This window comes from Actinia tenebrosa, unplaced genomic scaffold (genome assembly GCF_029948245.1).
Source record: "Actinia tenebrosa isolate PJP-AT-01 unplaced genomic scaffold, QUT_ActTen_1.0 PGA_scaffold0__85_contigs__length_37466705, whole genome shotgun sequence".
Taxonomy (NCBI): domain Eukaryota; kingdom Metazoa; phylum Cnidaria; class Anthozoa; order Actiniaria; family Actiniidae; genus Actinia; species Actinia tenebrosa.
Genome location: NW_028292569.1, coordinates 7,871,714 through 7,892,802, shown reverse-complemented (window position 1 = coordinate 7,892,802; position 21,089 = coordinate 7,871,714). Strand labels below are relative to the sequence as shown.

Genomic DNA, 21,089 nt, shown 5'->3' with positions numbered 1-21,089 from the left:
TGGCACATTTGAAGTCACTTGCCAAAAACACACCACAGGAATCCCACTCTAAGCATTTTGGATTTAACTTCCTTCAGACTGCGAAGTGTTGCTTCGATCCCTGTCTCTTTGGATTACCATCTTTCTATAAGGGAAAAATATAATTAAGAACTATCAAAACTAGGAAAAATAAAAGGAAATATTGACTTACAAAAAGTTATTAGCAGCTTGGAGTTCTTCTATTTTCTGCTCAGTTTGTGCCATCCATTGCTGATATTTCTCTCCAAACGAAAACTTGAGCTAAAATGATAGTGAATGCAATATTGATCACATTATTTTTTTTAAGCTATGGAACAGAGGAAACTACAGCAATAACCCTACCCCCTGTCTCCCAACACGACAACCACTCCCACCTGCTACCATCAAAAATAGGCACAGCAGAGCACTTTTTCAAGTGGGGAATGGGAGTTAATCTTTATTTTTCTTCATACGTGTGGGATCCCATTAAAAAAATTGCAGGTCAAAATTTGGCCAAATGTTTTCCCTATTTTGAGCCCTGAGCTCAAAGAAAGACAAAATAATATATCATTCTTGTTGGAGATGATGCTAAAGCCCCCTCAGCCCCTCCCCCTGGTTCTTCCATCCCTGAATACTAATTGCAATATAATACCAGTACCTCTACTTTTAGTTTTTCCTCTTTGGTACACCATTCAGCCTCCTTCCTACTCAATTGTTCACAAAGCTCATTGATACGCACGTTTTGTTCTGTGTTAAGAGCTTCTAGACTATCATTCTTCTCCTGGAGCGCTTTGCACTTTTTCCTTAACTCCAGCAACTCTTCAGAATCAGGCACAGCCTCCTGAATGTGGAACAAATTTGATCACAGACAAATAAACCACAGGGCATCCAATTGAGATTAAGCGATAGAGTGATAATATAATCAAGAATATATTATTTTCATTGAATGTTATCTTTGAGGACAACATAGTGTGCTAAATAATACAAAATAATAAGAAAATAAAGCAAAAATATAGAGTTCTGCTTTCATTTAATTGGGCTCCCTGTGTCATTACTGTTAAAGTTTTTTTTTGAAAGAATATTCATTTGAAAAATTTAAGTTTTTAAAAACATACTTTGCTTTGGGTTTTCGAGATTTCAAGTTCTTTCGCATGATCAATCTTCAGTTTTTCAATTTCATCCCTCAGCTCGGAAATCTCCTTATCTGCAGATCTCTTTGCTTGTTCGAGTTCTTGAGCTTTTTTAATACCAGGACTTTGTTCACTACTCTGGAGTCGTTGTCCAAGTTTAGGATTATCAAGGCTTACATACTCCTTATCTTTCTTTAATATTGTCTGGCTTTTCGCTTTCCTTAAATCATCCAGTCTTTTTTTCAGCTCTAAAACTTGATTCTCAAGCTTTAAATAAACGCACAAAAATACAAGATTCTTACATAACATCACACAAACAAGTGATTGTCATTACTTGTAAGCATCAAAACCACGGTCTGGAATGACACTTTTAAAAATGCATAGTGTACCTCTTTAATCCTTTCAATGTTGTAAACTTGACTCCTGCCTTTTCCAGTTGTTGCATTTGTTTTGCTGCTGGAGAGAGTTTTTTGTTGGCTAATGTCTTTACCACCTACTGACGACTTCCGCCGGGTACTGGTTGCCATGGTATCGATCAAAGTTCCTAACAACTGTAGGCTAGCTCATTTATCATATATATACACATACTTCTCTACGTTAATTCATGAATTCTTGCTAAATTTTAACAAACGTTAAGCATATAAAGTTACAACTCAGAAGGGATTTACTTCTGCTTCTGGATTACGAGACTTTTGTTACGTCATGAGACAGGCAACCCAAAACTAATGTTTCCAAAAATATTTTCACTTTTCCTAAATGGTCAAACAAACTTCGTTATCGTGGACATATTCCTACATTTGATTATATCAATTGGGGGAAAATAATGCTGCATGTGTTGATTAGATTTTTGAACGCAGAACTAATTGAACATCGAAGTGGCAAAAGGCGTGGTCTTCCTGTGGTTTTTGACGAGGCTGCTTGGTTCCCTGGCATGGTTCAGGATTAGAGTTTGAAGTTTTTTCGAATGTGTTCTTGATAAACTGGATCTTTTTATGCCAAAATGCCGTTAAGAATTGTTCGAGGTCTATTGAGAGGAGCGACGAGAGGAGTCCTTACAGGAAAGAAAGGAAATAAGCAATTTTACAAAGGTAGAATGACATTTCTTTAACTAAACATGGCCTTACAACTTGCTTAGATTCTAATCGTATGGCCATTTTAAACACAAGTGAGCTTGTGTTAAAGGTTATTTGTCCGTACTAATAAGTAATGTAGTAGCTAGTTGTTTTAACTTGAGGTTTTTCTAACAGATATTTTCAATAGCATATAACGTTCATAGCTCATTGCTGATATTTGACTGTATGTTTTAGGTCGTGGGGTAAGACCTCCAGGATACCACACTAGAAAAGGTAATATTATCATAGTTAACTGCTATTCATGATATAATCAAATATTATTATTGATAGAGTAAACATACATCAACACAGCCATAGTTTTGTTTATTAGGTTTTGGATTTCTGTGGCATAGACAAAAATGTGGCATATACACCCTTCTCATAATGGCTGAAAAGGGCACGAAAACGAGGTCACCCAGTCATTAGTTCACAATACCAGATATAAAAGTATATTAAATGAGTTTATAAGAGAAAAGTATAAAAATTTAACTCTTGTTTTGACCTGTATTCCCACTATCCACCTTAATTTTGAATGAGCAGCCTTGCTCAGCCTTGCAAGATGACTGGGTGACCTCGTTTTTGTGTGCTCGTCAGCCATTATGAGAAGGGTGTATAGACCACTGAGTCCAGAGAGGAATTGTTCTGGAGGACAAAACAATTGTTTTTTGCAAGAGAAAAGACGAGTATTGTTTTGTCCCCCAGAACAATTCCTCTTGGAAATCAATGCAAGAGGTATATAGAGTATCACTCCCCTCTCCCCTCCCCTAGACAAATTCCACTTACAAACTCCCTTTCACATGGGGCATTTTGTCATTTGTACAGCATGTACCATCAGCAATGCCCAAGTTAGTTTTGCAAGATATTCTTGAACAAAGTTTGAAATGATAACATTTACACATGAAGCTGGAAAAAAGCCTTATAAAAGTGCAAAATTGACAAAAGCATAGTTAATTGAGGAGACTACAGTCCCCTCAATTAACTGTGACAAAAGTTTACCATTTATTAATTATACATTTTTATAGTTTGGTTTATTGTCCAGCTTTGTACTTTTTGATTAAGATCTTTTTGAAGTGTTTTACTGCGATTTTCATAAACACGTAAACTCTGTGTCTGCAAGCTGCATGCTGAAATTTGTTTTTTTTTGCTGCTGCCAGTCAAAAATATGAAAAGTACTGATTGATTAGGTTTGATTGACTGCAGTGAAAAACCAAATTTCAGTGTGCAGCTTGCAGACAGAGAGAGCGCATGTTTATGAAAATTGCAGTAAATGGTTAGGTTTCCTGTTTTGGTTCAGGTGGATACAAGATAGTAGAGAAAAAAGTTCCAGAATTTATTGTTCCTGATTTGACTGGATTTGAGGTATGACACTTCAAAGTATATTGTATGTTTTGCACGAGACATTGTTGGCCAATGGTCAAACTATTGAAATATCAAGTCTTTTCTGGTGCACTGCTACATTACTCTTAAAGAAAGTTCTGGGGTACCTCTCAAGCCTAGACTGGCATTCAGGGGCAGTGTTTTTTATTGCAGGGGTGGTATAGGTGAGAAAATGGGGTCTTTCATATTTTAGTGACCCTCCAAAGTAGGGTCTTGAAATAGTTTAAAATGACTAACAGCTAATTGTTGGGACTGAGGTGGTGTGTCGAATACAATAAGTGTCTGAATGAGAAAGAACCTAAGATACTGTGTAAAAAAGTGTGTAACTATATAGCCTGCGTGAAGCCGGCCTCTAACTGACTGTTAAGTCCGTCTATAGGAGAGAAAAGTCTGGCTGCATGCAGGCTAGTAACTATACTGATGTTACAGACATCAGTCCTTTGTAGTGGGACATTTCCTTGTTATTCAATTCTTGAAATAATTGATGAGTTATATATAAAGGATGGTTTTCGAAATGATAAAATGAACAGGGAATCTCAGAAAAAAATTGGGATTACTAATGGAGGGTTGGAGAAAGACAAAGTATTTTTCCTATTTTCTCACCAATATCTACCCTCTAGGATTAATAATGAATGGTCCCTAACAGCCTTATTCCTGAGTTCTCATTGTGTTCAATTCTGTCATTCCAGTTAAAGCCCTATGTTTCCTACAAGGCACCAAAAGTTGAAGAACCTCCCATGACAGCTGAAAGGCTTTTAGAGATGGTTAAGGAAAATATTCACTTAGTTAAGTTCAGAGAGACACCATAGGCTCAGGCAGCAAGGCTTGTTGATTATGTATATATTTTTAAAAAATTAATATTTTCACGAGAGTTACAATCACAATTCATATAAGAATCTCGCAGATAGTGTAGGGTTCTTCTAGGCGTACGTTTTTTTAGCAAAAAGGTCGAGCCTTCTCTTCCATTTGGCCTCTTCCTCTTGGCCCATTTAAAGACCTCTATCACTCACAGCCATATTAAATAGAAAAATAGATAGTTCCCCCGTGTAGCATCGCATTCAAACTTTTCAGGACGAGGTTACGTGTGGTTAAACAAAGGCTTTTATATTATGAGAATCAACATAGCTCCTTGTGATCAAGGTTCATATGTAAAATAAGCTGCTTGCAGACGTCTTTTACTGCCTTCTGTTTTCTAGGGGAAGAAAAATATCCTTAGCGAGCAGGGTTATACGATATATTGTATAGTAGATAGAAGTGTACGCCAATCAGAATGTAACATTCGTGGCAAATACCTTTGCGTCACATACAGTCAAGGTGATGACGTCATAGGAAGCGGCATCCGAGTAAAAGACTCAAGATACTTGATTATTATAATCAAAATAAAGCGATAGTACCTACTTGCTGACATCAACCACCGGAAATAAGCCTTAATGTTTTAGCTCATCAGCATCGACAAAAAAAAAAAAAAAAAAAAAAAAACTGTTAAAAGAAGAAATGGAGCTGGGCAATGGTTTTTGGCACGAAAATTTCGTGACAGCTACATGTCGAAAAAATTCGCGAGAAATTGAAGTGCTGGGGAAAAAACCGTCTCTGCGAATAATAACGCGAAAATGAAATAACGCCCAAATTTATGCACTTTACGAAATTCACGTAACTGCTCTATAGTCCTTTATCACACGGCGGCCATGAGAATAAAAATCTTTGTTAAACCCAAGTAAATTTATTTTCAAGCACTTGAATGCGAAGCTACGCGTGGTGGAATCTATTGTTCAAACCAACATGGCTGCCGCCTGGAAAAGACCCCAAGGCTACCACTACCAACATTTTCTTCAAAATTATTTTATTTTCAAGGGAGTCGCAAGATAATAATGAATAATCCTTTGACAGTTCCTTTCAGTGACCATGAACAATACTTTCAACTCGAGGTTGGAATTGCCGCGCATGACTTACTGTAATACCGCGGTTGGGATAAAATGTTCATCAATCTCAAAAGTGTCAGTAGATATAGTGCTAAATATTCTATTAGTAGTGAACTGACAAGCATGGAATTTTGATATTAGAAACGTCGTATAGGATACATTATTTTTTCGTACCAAAAAGTGTATTTGGTGATGAACGTGTGCCGTTGAACCGTATATAAAGTACGACTAAAGCCTCGCAGCCTCCGAAGAAAACTTGCAAACGTCATGACGTCAAGCAATACGCATTTTGTCTTCATAAATTATTCAAGCTAACGGATCGACGACAGCAATTTTTGGTACAAAAATCGGCACGAGACCAACTTAGAAGTGATGGATTTGAGTTTCGCTGCTTGTCTTAATGCGCATCAAACTTTGACAGGAACGTACCGTAACAAGGATGAGGACACAAAAACATCCCCCAAGAAATCCTCTGTATTTGAAAGTAGTCACTCGACAATTGTTAAAAGAGCGATCAGTGACGGTGTAAGTACTACTTTTCATTCGAATTCTTTTACTGAATGAGACAATTGATAGGCAAATTTAAGTGATTAGAATATCTACTTTTTTTCTAGAAAAGGATGATGTATCGATTATCGATACATCTGTATCGATGGCATGTTGCGTTTTTCTGCTGTTGTTTTCTTAGCATTTCGATTCATAGTTACTTCTTTAAAACAGAATTTATGGAATAGAGGACAATGCGATCATATTTAAACACAAACTAAAATTGAAGTTCGGAATAGAGAGGAATAAATCGATTGATTGAAACAGTACACTAAGAATAAATTTAATATACTCAATAATTCAATCAGTAGTTAAATCCCTCGCTTGTAGTTGCGGGGTCTGGGCTGTGCCAACGACATCGGATTGTTACATTTCAATAGACCATTTTTGAGTTCCAAATAGACCTTTTTACAGATAAGGCGGCCATTTTGATTTATGGGATGACGATGGAGCAAACACGTAGAAAATGTATAAAGCATAGAGTGGCGGTGTGTTACGTTTTCAAATTATTTTTTGCTCCTGAATCCGGGGTTAAACTCCGAATTGGACTTCACTTAAATTTTATATATCAGGCACTGAGGCACGACCACAGAACCACGCGCAGCGTTTAGAGGCAACGGCGCAACCCGTCCCCACTAAAGAGCACCATTATTATTATGTCAGTGCTGACTTGTCGCTGGCTAACTTAGAAACGTAACACAGGCCGCCCATACTTTGGTTTTGCCTAACATGGGAAAGCGCTGACGTTGCTCAGCTAGGTTGCAATGGATCAGCATCCCAGTAGGAAAGAGTAGTTGCTTTACGAGACAAATTAAATTAATTCATTCATTAAAATAAAAAGATATATTCGATTAATTCAATTTAAAATAAAAAATCTCTCCCCTTCCCACTATCTGTCACTCTGTAATTTTAGTAAACTACGTGCAATATGAAATAAACAAGTAAACAAAACGAAACGAAACAAGCCCAACCCAACCCACAAACAAACAGATGGGAGGACACACACGCAAAGGTTTTTTTTTTGATAGGCGTCGTCAAGAGAATATGTCGGATTTTGAAGACATTTTTCTCGTCGGAAACCCAATATTTTTAGCTCGCATTGAAGTCACTACAACTCTGACCAATCAGGAATCGCATGCTAAAAATAGCTCAGACTGCGCGCGGAGCTAAATGAATAGATTTTCGAAAAACTTTCATGGTTAGAGATCCATGTAAAGATTTTCAAAAAACTTTCATGTTTAGAGACCCATGTTGTGGGAGATGTGCTCTCATATTCTCTTGACGTCATGTGGCCCTCTAGCCATTTTACGTGGTTATCCAAGCCACGGCTAAAGTAGGCATTTTCTTTTTCTTTTTTTTTTCCGGTAAAATGTGGCTGACGACAAGCCAACTCAAACGTGTGCGGCATGGGCAAACTTCAATCACGTAACTCTAAATCTAGTTTCACATATTAGTAGTGTTGTGTTAATCACATAATTATAAAATCCCAATGAATGTAGGCCATTGATATTAGACTATAGGAATAACAGGCTAATGTGCTCTCACTTCTTTCATGTTTAGAGACCCATCTGTGGGAGATGTGCTCTCATATTCTCTTGACGTCATGTGGCCCTCTGGCCATTTTACGTGGTTATCCAAGCCACGGCTAAGGTCTAACATAGAGATATTTTTAAATCAAAGGCAGCACCTTCTGCGGGCTGGTCCAGCTACTTTCGAGATTTGAACCGGCCACGATTTCACGCACAATCCGATCCAGCCAACCAATTATTCAATGCATGCATTCCTGTACATGTCATCCTCTTGAAAATAAGGTTCTTTGTTTGAGCCTTTTATGAGTTGTATTCATATAAATGTATGTCTTTTCGTGTGCAGCTGTCAAATAAAGGAATGACGTGCGTTTAAGATGGCAAACCTGTAAGACGCCCCATGAAATAAGGTTCTTTGTTTGAGCATTTGAGTAGCATCCATATTCATGTGTTATCTCGTGTGCAGCCGTTAAACGAAAAAGTCATATTATACCAATAGGGAATAACCCCATGTGTTCTGAAATGGAAAACCAGAAAGACTCCCTATCTAAAGACCATGAATACATTGGGGTCCTATCAATCACTCATACTATTTTCTACTGAAGGAAGGTCTTCCGTGAGGAGAGAATATTGACCCATGGACCTGCCCTTTGGCAACCCGCCACCAACGAACTTTTCACTCACCCGGAAAGAAACGGCCAGGCTCAAGTTTTTAGTTAGATCCATCATGTTTTCAATTTCCCCGTGGTTTACTGACTTCAACAATTTTCTAATTCTTACTTAAAGAAAACGTTTTAAAACGCGTCATGCTACACCGTGTAGGCTGAGAAGAAGAAGAAAAAACAACAAACAAACAAATAGCACAACGTACAGAAAAATAGAGAATACATGAATAACGTAGAACGAGACAAGTCTCTGCCTGAATTTTCAGTTTTACGTGTTCAGTCTCTGACTTTAAATACTTGCATATAGACGTTTCGATATTCGTGCTATCAATTTCATTTTGGGTTTAAAAACTTTAAGCATGTTGAAATTGTTAACAAAAACAGTCCTAGACAAACAAACAGTGGAGGTATAGTGTATACCGATTCTGCCTTGGGTGTTTAGGTGTTATGCAATCCGACTCTTCCCGTGAAAGTAAAGCAACGAAAACGGGTAACCACCTTGTCGATTGACTGACACGGAAGCCCAATTTCATATCTAACCATCTTTCCCAAAGGAAACGTTTGAAAAACCTCTGATTAAAAGTGTTAGTACAAAACGTGTCGTTATTGTTTTATTCATTTCCTTTCTTTTCCTCCATTGATACCACTTTAAACGTGACTTCGGTCTTCTTCCTGCACTTGTCATGGCGTGTGAATCGGTTATTCCCGTTGTTCAGTGATTCTTCCGGGCGTACTTATTCAACACGCAAGAGTTCAACTGTGAGTCGGCGCCGGAGGGGAAAAGACTCTAACATGTGTACTGAGCACTGGGAGCGACCGTTTTTAATTATCATTTGTTAACTATGACAAAGGCGCTCATCAATTCGATGCCTTCTTAATCCAAAACGTGCCTGTGAATATTCACTCTGCGTTGGCCTGTTATGCCTATAGTCTAATATCAATGGCCGGCCTACATTCATTGAACTAAAATGGATCTTATAATCATGTGATTAACACAACACTAACTACTAAGATATGAAACTAGATTTAGAGTTACGTGATTGAAGTTTGCCCATGGCGCACACGTTTGAGTTGGCTTGTCGTGCCACAATTAACCGGAAAAAAAAAAAACCTACTTTAACCATCGATAAGCTGTATATGGTCATTGTGATATATTAGATGTAACACGTTTTTGAAAGTAAAAGACGTAGATTGTTAAGTGTATTTAAAGCTACCAATGTTCCCCAACGGCATAAAAAGAAGTAGTCTACACTAGTGGTCAACGTTGAGCGTTCGACCCTGTAACCCGTTCATTCGCAAACGTAGATATAAATTCAAAGTTTGAGATTAAACATATAGACTAGAATACGGTTTTATCGGTATAGTGTATGCACTACTTTGCAGTGTTGCGAACAGGATTGAACTGGTCGGTGATTGATAAGCTAATGTGCTTTACGTTAGTAACGTCATAACTACTACTGATGACGATGGCATCGGTTTTTTTCTTTTGTCAAACAATTTTTTTTACAGAGCTACACTGACCCAAAACAGCTTTCGTGAAATTTTTTTCTCCTCATTATTCAAGAAAAAGTCTGTGTGTTTTTTTATCAAAATTAATCATGGCATTTATTGTCAAAGCACTTTGTGGAAAACAAAGACTCTCGTTTAAACAGATCACCTGATTGGCTGGAAACTGTTCGAGCGTCATTGCTGTGACGTAAGTAGATGTGACCGGGGTTTTTAACGATGTCAGATCCGTTGTTTCTACGCATTCACTATCGTCCCATCAATATTGTAATTTTACCAGCACGTTGCTCAATGCTACACAGACTCCGATTAATGTGGAATAGCTGCTTTTTCTGTACATATACACAACCTTTTACTGTATACTTCTGAGAGAAATAGTCAAACATGGTGCAGGATCATTTGGCCCAGTTTTTGAGTCCATATAGTAACCATGGAAAGGCAAGCGCGCCAGTTATTTGTCGGTAGGTGAAGTTCTTGAATCTTCCAGTTTATTTCATCACTGCATACGTATCAATTTATCGTTCTTCTTCATGCATTTTAGTTTTAAAATTATAGATATATTACTCGTAGTTATAGTTTATCCATGGCTGAACTTTCTTGTTATATTCAACCACAGTTAGGCTGCGTTCATAATGTATGGCAGAGGGGGGGGGCAGGTGAAAATTTGAAATGTCCAGAATAATTCTTAACACCTCCGTTAAAGTCATACAAAAAAATACGATCCCTCCGAAGCAAGGCTTGTAGCTTCTTCAACAATTGTGCATTCCCCCAATTTTCTGATAAAGATTTGCCCATCCCCTCCTTTTTCCTACCAAAATTTTCCCGATCCCCCCTCAATTTCACCTGCCCCCCCCCCCCCCCCTGCCATACATTGAACGCAGCCTTATTATTATCTATTAACTACGATTGTTCACGTTGAATGAACGCTAGGCTGACAGAATCGGCAGGTTAGGGTTCAGTATGTTGAAAATCAGTGTTATCCAGTTCTTGCATCATTAGTAGCGTGCATCTAACGTTGACTACACTTTTACTAAGTTCTTAGATCATATAATAATTCAAATTGACATGTATTAATTTTGTCACACAATCTGATTTGTTTGGTTTGATGTCACGCTTAACTGGACCATAAAGACCTTGGCCTATTACTTTGTAATATCTTAACATAATGTATTAGGCACAAGGCACATACTAGTAGGATAGCGTTTTATATTATTTTGGTGTAAAGAAGACGCGTTACATATTACTATTATCCTTTCATCTACTACAGCTTCCGACTCTTACCGCGGAAATCTTCTCGATGCTTCTATCATCTCCCTTTAGCTTCCTTAAATTCCTTTCCTTATCATTCTTTCCTTAGTCTTTTTATACTTCATTCGTTTATTGAACCATTCCTCTATCCTCTCTTTCTGTTTGTCCACCTTTTGTCTGTCCATCTTCTTTTTTTTCTTCATTTTTCTGGGTTTTTCCCCCAGCAATTTTACGTATCGATTAAGAAATACTTACTGTTCAAACGTTGATGAGCTTCTCGAAATTCCTTTAAAAACATTAAGGCTGGCCTTAAATCCGTCCTTACATAATTTTGTAATGAGCGTTTTGACGAGCACAGATAGTCCGTATGTGATGTGTTTTTGGCTGCTATTCCTTTTACTTCAATTGTCTTCAAGGTCCAAGAACTTTCCGGATCTCGCCGAACGTGTTCCGGTGTTTTACGAGCACCTGTCGTCAACGATTCGGGATTCGTTCGTGATAATATGGCGTTCGTTTTTTGATTGCTATGATTCAATCACACGGTCCTTGATCGCACATATAGGTGCGTGACGTTTTTCTCAAAAAGGAGGAAAATAAAGAAATATGAGCGAAGGGAACAAGAAGCATACCCCAGAACTCTGTATTTTTCCTCCTGGTATAAAAGTTCTTTTTTTTTTTTAATATTCCTAAAACTTTTCTATTATATCGTATCGTATCTCGTTTTTTCCCGAAGTCATATATCACATCAACCTGGGGCCTCAGAAATAAACATTCGCAACACGAGATAAAAACCCTTGAACAATTCACGCTCTGTCTAGACTGTTTATAATGCATGATAACTAAAAATACAGTTTACTAACCATGCACCGCTGCATGTTCTTGTGGCGAGCTAAATCTGATATCCTAGTTCAAAAGTCAATTATTATCGACTGTTACGCAATGGTTGCTTAAAATAAACCATCGGATTCACGTGCTTCAGTTTGAAGTTCATAGATTGGCCCTTGAGCAGCGTCTGTATTTTTTTTTCCTCTTTCAAATATTTTGAAAGTGAAATTCGTACTGTAGGTTATTTCCAATTTTCCTCAAAGCTTGTGCCTTCCTCGTGGGGATTTATTTGAATCAAAAATGGACAAAATTCAACTACTAAAATTCTCCGAAACTATAAAGGATATCCCGATGGCAAGAATAGATTATAGAGTAAAAAGGTCGAGGTTGTTTTTGCACACATCGGATGAAAGGTAAAGTCAATGATAAATAATGATACTATTTATTATCGAATGTAATCAAATTTGCGGTTAGAAAACAGCACTAAATGCCACTCTATAAGGTTGTGCAGTAACTAGTACATGTTGTACTCGCTGTATATCGTAGATTGTTGCAATCGGCGGCTGATCAGCGTCGAAGGTCCCTTCGGAGTATACGAGCAAAACTCGTGAACTTTGGAGTTGAATTTGACATTCAGCTTTTTTTTCTAGTAGCTATTATTTCGTCCAGCTACGATGAGGTCGGGATCTCCGAAGTCTCCGACGTTCGACGTTTGTTTGTCATAAGTTTACACAAGGAAAATAGGAGGCATACTTAAGAACACTGCTTGATTAGATAACTTAATGACTAGAAATTACAAAGAAAAAGTTAAAAAAAAAGAAAGAAATATTAAGAAATAGAAAAGGTAGGAAATGAAGAAAGAAAAAGGAAGCGGAATAAAAACTTAGGTGCATGGAAAAAGTTCGATCTATAGGTGCTTGTTGCTTCTCGTGCAAGATTAATTATAGTACGAAAATACATCCATCCCAAATACGGCTTTGTTGCTTGTGGGAACTACGACCGGAAAGCCGGACCTAAAGAAAATAAACCGATACAACTCAGCCCTAGAATAACGAAGATAATCTATTATTTATGTCGCCTAGGCAAGCTGTTTGGGACGTGGGTGACGTCAGGTTGTTTTTCGCTGTAAGCGAAGGAGATACAAAGAGATGGCTTCGACGGTGCATCACTTAAGTGGCATCGCATGACTCTAGCCTGCAATCTGAGCAAAACAATTAAATGTAAACAACATGGACAACGGACAATGACTTCCTTTCGCGTTCGGTCGACTTCAAACGAGGGCAGCTGTGAGCCAGTGTGTATGATCGCTGTTCCAGTGTCACCCAGTGCTTTTAGCTAGCTTACTATCCAAACTAAATGTCATCATCTTATAAAAATTCGTAACTTCACAAAAGTGTTTAAAACATCTCCTGCAACCGTAAGTTGAACTGTTTAGGAAATAGTTTTCTCGGATAGAATTGCTATTTAGTAGTAGTTCACTCAGTCCAATGATTTTTGCCTGCCGGCAATGCAGGTCATGAAAGATTCTGCACCTTTTTATGTCATTTGAAGTATATTTGGTATTTATGTAACGTTGTTTATTTCCTTGTCGACTTAACGTTTTCCGGATCGATGGTCGCTTCGCTGTGACATCACTTGACACTTAGCTTCAACGAAAGAAGTCCATATATATAGATACTCTAGTCAAGAAGTTTCCCTTTGCTCAAAAATTTACGCTGTGAATTTAGGAAGAATAAGTATCATAAGGTAGGTAAAATGAGATAGAAATGAATTGAAATGACAAAAAAAAAAAAAAAAAAAAAAAAAAAAGTGAGAATGAAATGAACGCATCACTTTAGAACCGCACCAATTTAATGATTGACAAAATTTTTTGACTGCCATTAATAAGTTAAACTTCGAGTTACTCCTACTTCGAAATGTGCGTCCTCTCCTCTTGTTTACTTGTAATTAAAGGAGAACATCTACCTACGATTGCAGAAAAATATTTATAATTTTCGGATTGTAGTGGGCACACGAAGATCCAGAAATAGATAGAGCCTGCCATTAATAGAACACTACCTTATAGACCTATATTCCTCCTTAGGATTTCGCAACTTATACTGCGACTCTTATAGATTGTAATTACTTGCTTGCAAGTATTATGAGCTTTGCTTTCCCGAGATAGCTATTGAGCCAGAAATCCGCCAAATCTGTCTTTGTTCTTTATAATAGCTATCACGTCAATGGGTTCTCAAAAGCGATGACCCATCCGTCACCAATAGCAACGTTACGCTCTCGCGGCGACCATTACGCACGATGACGTCACTAAAGTATTTCATATGTAAAGCACGCGTTTACGTTTTACTGTGGGTGAAATGTCAGGTGAATAACTAGTTTCTCTTTCAGACGATTTTATACTTAGAGCTTTCTTCATCTTATTTTAGCCCGTTTGTAACTAATGTGGCGATGGGAATGGCAAGTGACCGTAACAAGACCATACGAGTTGGATTCTATGATATCGAGAAGACCATTGGCAAAGGAAACTTCTCAGTGGTTAAGCTCGCCAAACATCGAATTACAAAGAGCAAGGTAAGAGAAAGAAGGCCTTGTATTGATAATAAGGAATGATTGCGATCTTCTGAATTTTAAATCACATATGAGCTTGCAATGTTCGCTGTTCAATTGCACTTCTATTTACTAATTCAATACTATTTTCTTCTTAAAGGTTGCCATCAAAATTATCGATAAAACCCAGCTAGACGAAACGAATCTGAAAAAAGTGTATCGCGAAATAAATATCATGAAACTTCTACAACATCCTTATATTGTTAAATTATATCAGGTAAAGATTGAACTGTTTAAAACTTGCAATAACGTCAAACATTGAAGTATAGATCTATCTAATGCTTGCTATGAAACTCGGCCAGTGCCTTTTTGTTTTTGTCTAAGCAAAGACCGAGGAAAGCAGACCGAGTACGTGCTTAGGGAGTCTACCTCTGATGGGATTACCTAGTGTTTATCATTTAGATTTGCAGCACCAAAATGTTTAGTTTAATGTCTGATATAGTTTATGGCTCTTTCTTTATTGATAGGTTATGGAGACCAAGAATATGCTTTATCTAGTCACAGAATATGCAAGCAATGGCGAAATGTTTGGTAAGTTATAACATCAGTCTCTGGTGCAACACTCTCAAACTAAGACATATATTTGTTTGGATCGAAGTCATTCTTGATATTCGAAGGTTCGATCTATTCGCAGTCTACTACCTAACCACTCCAAAAAATAATATTAAGAAAGGTTTCCCGTTTGAGCGCTGAACAAATTTGCAAGCATTACCAATATCAATATCATTAAGCTTAAATAATTTTATAGTCCTTGGTAAATTTGCCAAATTGAAACGATAAATGTATCAATTTTTATCTCAAATACCACAAAAAATATTCAGTCAGCATACGAGGAATACTTCCAATGTTCTAAGTCTCAGGTTAAACAAGATTGACGGCGCGATTTATTATTCTTTTGTTATGAAGGCTGTAGAACATTCGACAACCTACTGGAAGTAGAGTGTACGATAGCTTGGAGCTTGCGAAACTGTAATGATCTCACTATTCAAGTGAGCAATCTCCACAATAAGTATTAGGATATGAATTGTATTTTTAGATCTCAGATCTAAGATATTGTAATAGATTCCAGTTGCCTGAATCATCAAGAAATCTAATGAAAAAGCCTTCGTTTGGCCATTGTTTTTTATTTCTATGTGCTAAATCAATTGCATTGAATAAGTACAATGCGATCCATTCGGACTTATCGATTCCCTTGAAAAAAAACCGAAAATGTTTTGTGTGATTGTACGCATGGGATGGATCTAGAATTATGTAATAAAGAAGAAGGATCTAGTAAAAGGAATCTTTTGCTGCCGAAAAGTAAATGCTTTAAGCGAAGATCTAGAATCTAATTGAAGTCCCTTCTAGAGCCAATAGACTTGAAGATATCAAATGTCGATTGGAATTACGTAAACAGGTTGAAATAACAGGAAATTCATGGCCAATTTTGTTTTTCTGTTTAAAGAACAATCCTCTACTGTTCATTTGCACACGTTTATGTATGATAATTATTGCCAAGGGTAACTCGATATTTTTTAAGGAAAAAAATGAAGTCTGAAACACTTCCAATCTTGAAATAATGGATGAATTTTGTCTAAATTTTCCCTTTTTTATGTCTGAAAATTTTACTAACTACTCATCCATTTTATCTCAATGATCCTAATGAATTTCAATTTGGTGTATTGGTTGCAATTAAATTTGAATACATTTTAAATTAATGTGGAACTTGAAATTTATATTCGTTCATATTTTTTTATTATTTGGTATTTCCAGACTATCTTGCACACCATGGTAGACTATCAGAAAAGGAGGCAAAAAAGAAATTCGTTCAGATACTGAGTGCTGTAGAATATTGTCATAAAAGACATGTAGTGCACAGAGACTTAAAGGTAAGTTATACAACAGTCAATGAAAAATATGCCTATTATAATAATTTATAAAAAATCCCGTTTCATTATTTTGTTCAAATGTGTTCCAGACTGACCATTAGAACAATTTGTATGCACAACAGCTTACTAATTTGGTAATTTTTATATTTCTAGGCTGAAAATCTTCTCCTTGATCAAAATATGAATATTAAGATTGCAGGTAAGAAAGAAAACAACAATATGTATAGGTTAGAGTGATTAGCATCAAAATATTGACATCTTTAAAGCATGTCTTTTGGTATGATACCTAGTGAACTAAAAAATAAAAGATTCAAAGCTACATGAAACTTAAATTTAAAAAATATTCTTATATATATAATATTTTTAGAGTGTTTGGCTTTAATGGTGATATACTTCATTAAATTTTAGGCTTTCTTTATTTAATGTTGAAGTCTACTAAGATATGTGACTAAGTATAGTTTGTCTATAACACTTCTACTTTTTCAAGATGTTTAAAAAAATTCATTTTTGTCATATTTCATTATTTCACATAGATTTTGGATTTGGAAATTATTATAAACCTGGTAATTCCTTGAACACTTGGTGTGGAAGTCCGCCTTATGCAGCACCCGAAGTTTTTGAAGGAAAGATATACGATGGACCCCAACTTGATATTTGGGTAAGACCTCACTTTCAAGATGATGCATGTATTCATCCTACACAATACCTGTTTGTTTTAATAAATATTATTTATCTATTCACTTCACCCATACTTGTGTGTTACTGGTAGATGCTGGACAATTATTTCCAGATGGCAGCTGTCATACTGAGTAGGGCAGCATGTAATAGTACCCCTTATGGTTATACCAGGGTGGATGGGAAGGCAGGGGGTGTTACTAGCCACCCAATTTACCCCACAATCAACTCTTGTGTGCATGCAGTCATATAAATATTTATGATATGGTATTCTTTTCTTACAGAGTCTTGGCGTAGTGCTATATGTCCTCGTTTGTGGAGCTCTTCCCTTTGATGGATCGACATTGCAAACTCTGAGAGATCGAGTCCTAGAGGGGAAGTTTAGGATTCCATTTTTCATGTCTACAGGTTAGCCTTACTTAGCCTCATTAAATCATAAAAAAAATTATGTAGTTATACAACCAGCAACAAACAAATGAACAAACAAACAAATAACAACTTGACATTTACAGTAGCTATATTGCTTACATTATTTAGATGAATTTTTTTTCCCCCTCATTATTATTCAAGTAATGCTTATAAAATTAAAAAAAATTTTTTTTTGCATTTAGAGTGTGAACATCTTATTCGCCATATGTTGGTAAAAGATCCTCACCAGAGATATACCTTAGATCAAATAAAAAAACATAAGTGGCTTCAAAATGTGGAAATTCCTGCCTCGGGAAAACCATCTCTGTCAATCAATACCTTTGTTGAGGAGAATACCAAGGATTCGGACAAGAAATCAAGAGAAGAGTACAATGAACAAGCTGTTAGTCTTATGCAAGGTTTAGGGATTGACATTGAGAGAACTAAAATGGTAAGGACTATTTTTAGTTTCACATTTATCACATTTTCACATTTTGTAGATAGATATAATATGTGGTGGTGTTGATAATTATGCTGTTGATGATGATAAAGATGGTGATGATGATGTTGCATGATAGCAACTATGGTGATGCTGCTGCTTATGATGATGAAGGTGATGCTCATAAAGATCAGATCATGTTGATGATGGATAATAGTGATACTGGTAGTGTGCTGCTAATTTTGATAAAGTTGATGGTGATGATGTTGATGACAAAGATGATGGTGATGCTGTTGCTAATATTGATAAAGATCATGATGGTGATGCTGGTGCTGATGATAAAGATAGTGGTACCGATAATGACTTTGTCATAGTCCAATTGAGCTTATATACATTAGTTTTTGCATCTATGTCCATCCAATTCTCATTTTTACTTCTTACTTTTCCAGGCACTGGCTGACAACGCATACGATCATCACACAGCAATATATTATTTACTAGTTGATAGACTAAAACACCACAGATCAAGTTATCCACTCCAACAAGAAGTCGAAACAAAACTACGGCGTCCGAGTGGAATCGCTGAAGCTGCGGTTGTGCGAGCCCATTTAGACATCGAAAATACAGAAAAGAGACCTATCCAGAGAGTTTGCACTGTTCAGCCTAGCAGGCCTTACATGCAACTCCAATATGCTATTAATGAACTTCACGAGAGAATTCCAACTCCGCCTGAAATAAGGCGAGAAATCGCAAATGAATGTGTGCGGGAAATGTCTCCTGTTCGAGAAATGGGACCACCACGGTCAGTCTCTCCTCGAAATATAATTGGGCCACTGTCAATAGATAGCAGTATCCCCAGAAAGGATTTTGAATTGCAAAGAATGGAAAGTGATGAGGATGAAGAGGATATTGAAGTCAAATCTGCATTAGCTTCTAGGACTGTTGAAGTGGAGAAACCTAAAGTTCGTCGACACACGGTGCACGCGGCACCTAAGGGACGATTGGAAGCTCCCGCGAGTCACCCGCTTTTGAGGAGTCAGGCTTCAACGGGTGGTATTCCACCGGGTGCGTCTGCTTTCACTCTGAATCCTGCCTTTGCCGTTTCTACTTGCTCAGTTCGTAGTACGGGGATCCCAACGTCTAGTCAATCGACTGGTTCAGGACCTCATCTACATCTACACAGACATGACACTCCGACGCATTATCATCATCAGCATCCATCGCTTACGAGAAGAGCCTCAGATGGCAATGCAGTCATTCCTGTTTTCCAACAACACATGCGAGAGAATAAAACACTCAAACGAATTCGACAATTACAACAAGAACATTTGAGGCTACAAGAACAATATCAAAAATCGTTATCTCCTTTAGAACTAAGTGAACAACAAGCTTTACATGCGGATTACAAGCAACGATATAATCAAATGAGGAAAGAACTCCAGAGACAATATGAACAATTAATGTCCGATAATGAACAGCATGATGCACAAGAATCGATGGAACAAAGTCAAGCGGTACCCGAAATTGCCATAAATGATCAAAATCCAGCCCCACCCTACCCCACAGACCAACAATCGTTACCACATTATAATCCACTACTCCATCAGTTTCAACAACTACAAATTGACAATAACATTCGAGTTATCAACTCTTTACGAAAAATGCCTTATTTAAAACAGAATCCCCACAAACAAGTTTGTAGGACGTCATCTTATAAGAAGGCACAAATGTGTACGCTACTGCCGCCGTTCGAGCGTGAAATTTCCGGTTTCAACGAACTCGAAAACAACGAAACTTCGACGACGGAATGTGACATGAACTCGAACACAACACAACAGTCTAACTCAGTCGCAGCTCATTGAAATGACAAGAAATCAAGTCGACATTCTTAATAGATCGATCTTGAAAAATAGGAATATAATACAAGCTTGTAACGTGCTTCAGATCTACGAAACAAATTCACCATGTATTATTCAAGATATCGAAGAAAATAAAATATAATTAAGCTTAAAGTGGTGTAAAGAATTCATCAATGATTTAAGGCAGTCTTAATTTCCCAAAAACAAATGAAAAAGGCTCGTTAGTTCATAGTCGACATAAACCGTTAATTCCTTCAATATTTTTGTCAATTAAGTTAATTAAGATAAAGCTTTTTTCCCCGCGATCGTCTTCATTTTACCAGGAACTATCAGCCCTTTTATTTTCATTTTTTATTTATTTTTGATTTAACGGCTTAGCACAGGCCGGGGACAGACACGAAATCCAAACAAGCTCGGTCCTTGACTTACGTAAAACTCAATCATATTAAGTAGACATAGCTAATGTTTATTTTTATTCGAAATCTGAAAATAGATCAAATTGACGTCCAATCGAAGTTCAATTTCGGATCTTATAAGTGGTTGGAGAACGGCAGTCGGCAGTAATATTTGCATAAATAATTTGTGGAGATAACTTTTTTTTTTTTTGCAACTGAGTTTCAAGCTAATGACTTTATATAGCTTATGGATTACAAACTCACCTTTATATATATGTTAAACCCCGTTGTATGTGGGCTAAATATTAGGCTTTTATGTAATCAGTTTGCAGTAGATCTTTTGCAGTTGTAGTCCTTACAAGGAGAAACCCCGCGCTTCGATAGAGTCGTCATGACAACCGTTTTCCAATTCGATAGCCAATCAAGAAATTGTGTTTTCTTCTTTTAAACATGTAATCCTTGCCGTTGGAAAGCAAATACCTGATGTATCCATATTTTCACAGCAGAAACGGAAATGTCCTGAAAATTATTTTTCATTTAAAAGTATAAATATTCGGAAAGAAAAATTGGGCCTCCTTAATTTTTTTTAAATTTTTTTTAAATTTTTTTTTTGGTGAAAGAAAGATTGACCTGCTTGGATGAGTGACATGATTAATCTGTATTGTTGAAACTTGTACGTGTTTATCGTACGTTAGGTAGCAGTCAGGATGCGCGACTGACGTCACAGTACTTTATACTTATACCCCTGTCCAATCATGACGAAGTTTTTATAAATCAATCTTTCTTGAATACTACTCATCGATTAAATCTTATATTTCATATATCCCTTCCTTAAAATCCTAAAGGCTGTGTAAGAAAAACAGGAAAAATATAATTTGCTGAAGTTGAATTTGTGTACGATGTGACGTCATGGACGTCATGTGTTGAAAAAATAGTTAATGCTCAGTCTGAATTTGCATCGAAAAACACTTTGCGCTTGACGTAAATGAA

General features: G+C 36.9%; 3 protein-coding genes and 1 long non-coding RNA gene across 7 annotated transcripts; 2 read left to right on the top strand and 2 right to left on the bottom strand.

Annotated features, from left to right (window-relative positions):
• Positions 1-6: 6 nt before the first annotated feature.
• On the bottom strand, positions 7-1,969 carry LOC116289979 (uncharacterized). Its single transcript, XM_031696943.2, has 5 exons — positions 1,517-1,969; positions 1,113-1,394; positions 656-838; positions 191-279; positions 7-124 (listed from the first exon to the last, which is right to left on the bottom strand). The coding sequence occupies exons 1-5, from the start codon at positions 1,652-1,654 to the stop codon at positions 64-66; spliced, it is 753 nt and encodes a 250-aa protein (XP_031552803.1). The 5' UTR covers positions 1,655-1,969; the 3' UTR covers positions 7-63.
• On the top strand, positions 1,964-5,608 carry LOC116289980 (large ribosomal subunit protein mL41A). The gene is made up of 4 exons (XM_031696944.2): positions 1,964-2,215; positions 2,435-2,473; positions 3,534-3,598; positions 4,306-5,608. Exons 1-4 carry the CDS (start codon positions 2,128-2,130, stop codon positions 4,423-4,425), a joined length of 312 nt encoding a protein of 103 aa, XP_031552804.1. The 5' UTR covers positions 1,964-2,127; the 3' UTR covers positions 4,426-5,608.
• Positions 5,609-5,744: 136 nt separating this feature from the next.
• LOC116289976 (uncharacterized) lies at positions 5,745-19,857 on the top strand. Of its 4 annotated transcripts, none has more exons than XM_031696937.2 (10): positions 5,745-6,060; positions 14,275-14,419; positions 14,556-14,672; positions 14,923-14,986; positions 16,208-16,323; positions 16,477-16,522; positions 16,857-16,981; positions 17,283-17,406; positions 17,610-17,857; positions 18,295-19,857. In XM_031696937.2, exons 1-10 carry the CDS (start codon positions 5,975-5,977, stop codon positions 19,705-19,707), a joined length of 2,484 nt encoding a protein of 827 aa, XP_031552797.2. In that variant the 5' UTR covers positions 5,745-5,974; the 3' UTR covers positions 19,708-19,857. The 4 variants fall into 4 exon arrangements, with proteins under 4 accessions (XP_031552797.2, XP_031552799.2, XP_031552796.2 ...); XM_031696939.2 differs by lacking the exon at positions 5,745-6,060 and adding an exon at positions 10,022-10,239; XM_031696936.2 differs by lacking the exon at positions 5,745-6,060 and adding an exon at positions 12,094-12,264.
• On the bottom strand, positions 13,685-14,094 carry LOC116289981 (uncharacterized). Its single transcript, XR_004196389.1, has 2 exons — positions 13,910-14,094; positions 13,685-13,816 (listed from the first exon to the last, which is right to left on the bottom strand). It is a non-coding gene; the product is annotated as an uncharacterized LOC116289981 (long non-coding RNA).
• Positions 19,858-21,089: the final 1,232 nt, after the last annotated feature.

Bases quoted from the DNA above. Each gene is read 5' to 3' on its own strand.
- LOC116289979 (XM_031696943.2), bottom strand. From the start codon at position 1,654: ATGGCAACCAGTACCCGGCGGAAGTCGTCAGTAGGTGGTAAAGACATT. The intron at 1,395-1,516 runs GTACACTATGCA...GTTTATTTAAAG, and splicing joins ACATTGAAAGGATTAAAGAG to CTTGAGAATCAAGTTTTAGA. The intron at 280-655 runs GTACTGGTATTA...CTATCATTTTAG, and splicing joins AGGAAAAACTAAAAGTAGAG to CTCAAGTTTTCGTTTGGAGA.
- LOC116289980 (XM_031696944.2), top strand. From the start codon at position 2,128: ATGCCGTTAAGAATTGTTCGAGGTCTATTGAGAGGAGCGACGAGAGGA. The intron at 2,474-3,533 runs GTAATATTATCA...GTTTTGGTTCAG, and splicing joins AGGATACCACACTAGAAAAG to GTGGATACAAGATAGTAGAG. The intron at 3,599-4,305 runs GTATGACACTTC...CTGTCATTCCAG, and splicing joins CTGATTTGACTGGATTTGAG to TTAAAGCCCTATGTTTCCTA.
- LOC116289976 (XM_031696936.2), top strand. From the start codon at position 12,152: ATGGACAAAATTCAACTACTAAAATTCTCCGAAACTATAAAGGATATC. The intron at 12,265-14,274 runs GTAAAGTCAATG...ATCTTATTTTAG, and splicing joins TTGCACACATCGGATGAAAG to CCCGTTTGTAACTAATGTGG. The intron at 16,523-16,856 runs GTAAGAAAGAAA...TATTTCACATAG, and splicing joins TATGAATATTAAGATTGCAG to ATTTTGGATTTGGAAATTAT.